Raw genomic sequence first — 7,839 nt, 5'->3', positions numbered from 1 at the left:
TGCTCCTGTCGTATAGAGAGGATCTTTGACATGTGTTTTTAACAACCTAACAAAGAACTAGTGTGCTCCTGACATATAGAGGATCTCTGACGGGTGTCTTTTAAAGACCGACCGCAACAACACTAGTGTGCTCCTGTCGTATAGAGGATCTTTGACGGAAGTCTTTTAAAGATCGACCGCAACAACACTAGTGTGCTCCTGTCGTATAGAGGATCTTTGACGGAAGTCTTTTAAAGACCGACCGCAACAACACTAGTGTGCTCCTGTCGTATAGAGGATCTTTGACGGAAGTCTTTTAAAGACCGACCGCAACAACACTAGTGTGCTCCTGTCGTATAGAGGATCTTTGACGGAAGTCTTTTAAAGACCGACCGCAACAACACTAGTGTGCTCCTGTCGTATAGAGGATCTTTGACGGAAGTCTTTTAAAGACCGACCGCAACAACACTAGTGTGCTCCTGTCGTATAGAGGATCTTTGACGGAAGTCTTTTAAAGACCGACCGCAACAACACTAGTGTGCTCCTGTTGTGTACTTTTGTCTGATCGTCTAATCGCCACAATTTTTGTGTTAAATTTAACAAAACTACAAACGACATTTAATTGAATTAAAATATTTAGGACTTCATTTGATAGAAAATGTTCAAAATAAAAAAAATTAAATGAAAATCTGCTAAAAAAAAAAACTCACTAGAATGACTACTTTGTATAGACAGAGGAATCGGAGTTGGTCTCTAACATGGCGCCCGGTGGTCACGTGAGGAGCTTTTGACCAATCAGTGATAGTCTTTGTCATGAGACCACAGGCCGCCATGTTTGAGACCAGCTGTGAAACAGAGTTGTCCGAGCTCGCCAAACAAAGGCTCTGTTGAGAAGATCAAAAAGACATGAAAGTCACTAAAAATGAAATAAAAGTGATTATTGTTGTCCTGTTTTGACATTAAAGTTGTTAATTGAAGCAGGAAGTGTGGATTATAACGCGTGGAAAGATGAATTATTCCTGCCTTCGAAGTTCTCTGCTCTTCCAGAACCTTCCGCAGGTGGCGTCCAGATGTCTTCAGGTGCGCGGTAGCACAGGAACGTCGTCCCGCTGAGGAGCATCAGGATGGCGCCGAAGAAGCCCACGCCCACGGCCGCGCCCACCCGCTGGCCGGCGGGGGCGGCGGGCAGCAGGAAGTGCGGAGGGAAGCGGATGGTGTCGTCGTTGAGGACCGAGGTCAGGTTCCACAGAAGAGGCACCGAGGTGACGGCCGCCGTCAGCACGAAGAGGCTCCCCGCCAGCAGGAAGAGCGGCCGCACGTCCCCGCGCTCCTCCACCGAGAAGTAGACGCGCCTCAGCGCCAGGCCGCCGCCCACGTTGGCCGCCAGGCCGCCCAGCACCGCCAGCAGCATCAACGCCTGCGCCGCCTTCACCTCCGCCGGCACGAAGGCGTCGGACACGCCCATGCTCTGGCAGCGCTCCGCCTGCGGGAGGGCGTGGCTGTGGAAGCACGCCCGCCAGATGCCCACCCAGGCCACGCCCGACGTGACCACCGACACGTCCTCCACCTGCCACAGGCGCCACTCGTCCATGCCCGCCGTCGCCATGGTGACGATCCACGCCAGGCAGCCCGCCAGCAGGCCCAGGAACTGCCAGTGGGCCGCGTGGGCCACGAAGTCCATGGCACACGTCAACACACCGGCGGGAAGGACCTCGGCAAGACCACGCCCACGTCCAGCCCTGCCCCAAAGATGGCAAACATCAACGACGAACGCGACTTGATGCTGACTCAGGCTTCCTTACTGCACTCCTCTCATATAGAGGATCTATGATAAACTACCACAACAACACCAGTGTGCTCCTGTCATATAGAGGATCTATGATAAACTACCACAACAACACCAGTGTGCTCCTGTCATATAGAGGATCTATGATAAACTACCACAACAACACCAGTGTGCTCCTGTCATATAGAGGATCTATGATAAACTACCACAACACTAGTGTGCTCCTGTCGTATAGAGAATCTTTGATAAACTACCACAACAACACTAGTGTGCTCCTGTCATATAGAGGATCTTTGATCACCTACGGCAACAACACTAGTGTGCTCCTGTCGTATAGAGGATCTTTGATAACCTACGACAACAACACTAGTGTGCTCCTGTCATTTGGAGGATCTTTGATCACCTACGGCAACAACACTAGTGTGCTCCTGTCGTATAGAGGATCTTTGAGAACCTAGCACAACACCAGTGTGCTCCTGTCATATAGAGAATCTTTGATAACCTACCACAACACCACTAGTGTGCTCCTGTCATATAGAGAATCTTTGATAACCTACCACAACACCACTAGTGTGCTCCTGTCATATAGAGAGTCTTTGATACCCTACCGCAATAACACTAGTGTGCTCCTGTCATATAGAGGATCTTTGATAACCTACCGCAACACTTGTGTGCTCCTGTCATATAAATAATATTTGATAAACTACCACAACACCAGTGTGCCCCTGTCATATAGAGGATCTTTGATAACCTACCACAACACCACTAGTGTGCTCCTGTTGCATAGAGGATCTTTGATAACCTACCACAACAACACTAGTGTGCTCCTGTCATATAGAGGATCTATGATAAACTACCACAACAACACCAGTGTGCTCCTGTCATATAGAGGATCTATGATAAACTACCACAACAACACTAGTGTGCTCCTGTCGTATAGAGAATCTTTGATAAACTACCACAACACTAGTGTGCTCCTGTCATATAGAGGATCTTTGATAACCTACGGCAACAACACTAGTGTGCTCCTGTCGTATAGAGGATCTTTGATAACCTACGACAACAACACTAGTGTGCTCCTGTCATATAGAGGATCTTTGATAACCTACCGCAACACTAGTGTGTTCCTGTCATATAAATAATATTTGATAAACTACCACAACACCAGTGTGCCCCTATCATTTGGAGGATCTTTGATAACCTACCACAACACCACTAGTGTGCTCCTGTCGCATAGAGGATCTTTGATAACCTACCACAACACCACTAGTGTGCTCCTGTCATATAGAGGATCTATGATAAACTACCACAACAACACCAGTGTGCTCCTGTCATATAGAGGATCTATGATAAACTACCACAACAACACCAGTGTGCTCCTGTCATATAGAGGATCTATGATAAACTACCACAACACTAGTGTGCTCCTGTCGTATAGAGAATCTTTGATAAACTACCACAACAACACTAGTGTGCTCCTGTCATATAGAGGATCTTTGATCACCTATGGCAACAACACTAGTGTGCTCCTGTCGTATAGAGGATCTTTGATAACCTACGACAACAACACTAGTGTGCTCCTGTCATTTGGAGGATCTTTGATCACCTACGGCAACAACACTAGTGTGCTCCTGTCGTATAGAGGATCTTTGAGAACCTACCACAACACCAGTGTGCTCCTGTCATATAGAGAATCTTTGATAACCTACCACAACACTAGTGTGCTCCTGTCATATAGAGAGTCTTTGATACCCTACCGCAATAACACGAGTGTGCTCCTGTCATATAGAGGATCTTTGATAACCTACCGCAACACTTGTGTGCTCCTGTCGTATAAATAATATTTGATAAACTACCACAACACCAGTGTGCCCCTGTCATATAGAGGATCTTTGATAACCTACCACAACACCACTAGTGTGCTCCTGTCGCATAGAGGATCTTTGATAACCTACAACAACAACACTAGTGTGCTCCTGTCATATAGAGGATCTTTGATAACCTACCACAACAACACTAGTGTGCTCCTGTCATATAGAGGATCTTTGATAACCTACCACAACAAAACTAGTGTGCTCCTGTCATATAGAGGATCTTTGATAACCTACCACAACACCACGAGTGTGCTCCTGTAGTATAGAGAATCTTTGATAACCAACGACAACAATAGTGTGCTCCTGTCATATAGAGGATCTTTGATCACCCACGGCAACAACACTAGTGTGCTCCTGTCGTATAGAGGATCTTTGAGAACCTACCACACCACCAGTGTGCTCCTGTCATATAGAGAATCTTTGATAACCTACCACAACACCACTAGTGTGCTCCTGTCATATAGAGAGTCTTTGATACCCTACCGCAATAACACTAGTGTGCTCCTGTCATATAGAGGATCTTTGATAACCTACCGCAACACTAGTGTGCTCCTGTCATATAAATAATATTTGATAAACTACCACAACACTAGTGTGCCCCTGTCATATAGAGGATCTTTGATAACCTACCACAACACCACTAGTGTGCTCCTGTCGCATAGAGGATCTTTAATAACCTACCACAACAACACTAGTGTGCTCCTGTCATATAGAGGATCTTTGATAACCTACCACAACAACACTAGTGTGCTCCTGTCACATAGAGGATCTTTGATAACCTACCACAACAAAACTAGTGTGCTCCTGTCATATAGAGGATCTTTGATAACCTACCACAACACCACGAGTGTGCTCCTGTCGTATAGAGAATCTTTGATAACCAACGACAACAACAATAGTGTGCTCCTGTCGTATAGAGGATCTTTAATAACCTACCACAACAACACTAGTGTGCTCCTGTCGTATAGAGGATCTTTGATAACCTACGACAACAACACTAGTGTGCTCCTGTCATATAGAGGATCTTTGATAACCTGCGACAACAACACTAGTGTGCTCCTGTCATATAGAGGATCTTTGATCACCTACGGCAACAACACTAGTGTGCTCCTGTCGTATAGAGGATCTTTGAGAACCTACCACAACACCAGTGTGCTCCTGTCACATAGAGAATCTTTGATAACCTACTACAACACCACTAGTGTGCTCCTGTCATATAGAGGATCTTTGATAACCTACCGCAACACTATTGTGCTCCTGTCATATAAATAATATTTGATAAACTACCACAACACCAGTGTGCCCCTGTCATATAGAGGATCTTTGATAACCTACCACAACACCACTAGTGTGCTCCTGTCGCATAGAGGATCTTTGATAACCTACCACAACAACACTAGTGTGCTCCTGTCATATAGAGGATCTTTGATAACCTACCACAACAACACTAGTGTGCTCCTGTCATATAGAGGATCTTTGATCACCTACCACAACACCAGTGTGCTCCTGTCGTATAGAGAATCTTTGATAACCTACCACAACAACACTAGTGTGCTCCTGTCGGATACAGAATCTTTGATACACAACTATAGAGAATCTTTGATTACCTACCACAACACCACCAGTGTGCTCCTGTCGTATAAGAGGATCTTTGATCACCTACCACAACACCAGTGTGCTCCTGTTGTATAGAGAATCTTTGATAACCTACCACAACAACACTAGTGTGCTCCTGTCATACAGAGGATCTTTGATAACCTATTGCAGTGTTCCTCGGTCATATAGAGGATCTTTGACAGGCGTTCTTATCTTCAGTACTTGATGCTGTCTTGTCTCATCGTAACGTGACGGCGGTGATAAGACGAGCACAAGAGAAAAGTAGTCAAGTGACAGTAAGAACGGAGAGTGTTAATTAATACACAATGATGTCGATGTCCCCCGACACTCCGAAAAGGGACAAGCGGTAGAAAAATGGATGTCGACGGAGTATTATGGGATGCAAGAGAGGTAGCCTGCTGCACTTGTTTCTAGCATTGCCGTAGCAACAGCAGCAACGTAACAACTGAAGAGGTTACCTTTGCAGAGTTGAGGTGTCATCCTGGATATCTGCGAGGAGTCTTGATGCCAAGTGAAGATGGGACGTCCTGGCAGGAAACCTTCAAGTCCTTATCAGCAGGGCGGGGTCCGGTTAATGAGTGACACTGACGTGTTTACGTGTGACAAAACAATAAAACATTTAAGATTGGGATTTCACTTCTTGGCTGAAGACACGTGTGAGCAGGTGATTATTGCTGCATCAGCACTTTAAATGAAGCCCTCAACGCAAACACTCCCTGGTGACCTGAGCAGCGTTTCCACTTATCCAAGCTCAAGTGCCCTCTGAAACCACACTTGGGAGGCCGCCATCGCTGACACACGTCAGCGGTCACATGGTGTAACGCTACATTCGGTCCTCCGCACGCAACATCGGCTTTCAACAGTGCCAAGGAGAAGCCAGAACTTGAAAACCCACTTCTGTCGTTTGGTAGCACTTATACTTCTGGCTGAGATACGTAAACAAATATTCATTAGAGATGGACAACTATTAATAATAAACTTTACTACAGGAAAAAGTCATCCTTCACGCACTTCCTGTTGTACTTCAGCACTTATACTTCCTGCTAAAATATGTAAACAAAGCTGTTCATTAGAGATGGACAATTAATAATAATAATAAACTTCACGACGGACGAAATCATCCTTCCCACACTTCCTGTATTACTTCAGCACTTATACTTCCGGCTGAGATATGTAAACAAAAGTTTATTCTTTAGAAATGGACAATAATTATTAATAACTTTTATTTCAGACAAAATTACCCTTCACACACTTCCTGTTGTACAAACCCCGTTTCAATATGAGTTGAGAAATTGTGCTAGATGTAAATATAAACGGAATACAATGATTTGCAAATCATTTTCAACCCATATTCAATTGAATATGCTACAAAGACAACATATTTGATGTTCAAACTGATACAAATTTGATGCCAGCATCACGTGACAAGGAAGTTGGGAAAGGTGGTAATAAATACTGATAAAGTTGAGGAATGCTCATCAAACTCTTATTTGGAACATCCCACAGGTGAACAGGCTAATTGGGAACAGGTGGGTGCCATGATTGGGAATAAAAGTAGATTCCATGGAATGCTCAGTCATTCACAAACAAGGATGGGGCGAGGGTCACCACTTTGTCAACAAATGCGCGAGCAAATTGTTGAACAGTTTAAGAAAAACCTTTCTCAACCAGCTATTGCAAGGAATTTAGGGATTTCACCATCTACGGTCCGTAATATCATCAAAGGGTTCAGAGAATCTGGAGAAATCACTGCACATAAGCAGCTAAGCCTGTGACCTTCCATCCCTCAGGCTGTACTGCATCAACAAGCGACATCAGTGTGTAAAGGATATCACCACATGGGCTCAGGAACACTTCAGAAACACACTGTCAGTAACTACAGTTGGTCGCTACATCTGTAAGTGCAAGTTAAAACTCTCCTATGCAAGGCGAAAACCGTTTATCAACAACACCCAGAAACGCCGTCGGCTTCGCTGGGCCTGAGCTCATCTAAGATGGACTGATACAAAGTGGAAAAGTGTTCTGTGGTCTGACGAGTCCACATTTCAAATTGTTTTGTGGACGTCGTGTCCTCCGGACCAAAGAAGAAAAGAACCATCCGGATAGTTCTAGGCGCAAAGTGTAAAAGCCAGCATGTGTGATGGTATGGGGGTGTATTAGTGCCCAAGACATGGGTAACTTACACATCTGTGAAGGCGCCATTAATGCTGAAAGGTACATACAGGTTTTGGAGCAACATATGTTGCCATCCAAGCAACGTTACCATGGACGCCCCTGCTTATTTCAGCAAGACAATGCCAAGCCACGTGTTACATCAAAGTGGCTTCATAGCAAAAGAGTGCGGGTACTAGACTGGCCTGCCTGTAGTCTAGACCTGTCTCCCATCGAAAATGTGTGGCGCATTATGAAGCCTAAAATAGCACAAGGGAGACCCCCGGACTGTTGAACAACTTAAGCTGTACATCAAGCAAGAATGGGAAAGAATTCCACTTGAGAAGCTTCAAAAATGTGTCTCCTCAGTTCCCAAACGTTTACTGAGTGTTGTTAAAAAGAAAGGCCATGTAACACAGTGGTGAACATGCC

General features: G+C 45.1%; 1 protein-coding gene across 1 annotated transcript in view; it reads right to left on the bottom strand.

Moving 5' to 3' along the window:
* Positions 1–411: 411 nt before the first annotated feature.
* cldn34a (claudin 34a) overlaps positions 412–7,839 on the bottom strand; it is a 90,516-nt gene continuing 83,088 nt past the window's right edge. The window contains exons 2-3 of the mRNA XM_061977527.2: positions 5,715–5,840; positions 412–1,718 (exon numbers count right to left, since the gene is read on the bottom strand). Of these exons, the coding sequence (XP_061833511.2) occupies positions 971–1,660 (690 nt within the window). The 5' untranslated portion in view covers positions 1,661–1,718; positions 5,715–5,840 and the 3' untranslated portion in view covers positions 412–970. The remainder of the gene's footprint in view (positions 1,719–5,714; positions 5,841–7,839) is intronic.

This window comes from Nerophis lumbriciformis, linkage group LG18, assembly GCF_033978685.3.
Source record: "Nerophis lumbriciformis linkage group LG18, RoL_Nlum_v2.1, whole genome shotgun sequence".
NCBI lineage: Eukaryota > Metazoa > Chordata > Actinopteri > Syngnathiformes > Syngnathidae > Nerophis > Nerophis lumbriciformis.
The sequence above is the reverse complement of the archived record's forward strand: the minus strand, read 5'-3'. Positions and strand labels throughout refer to the sequence as shown.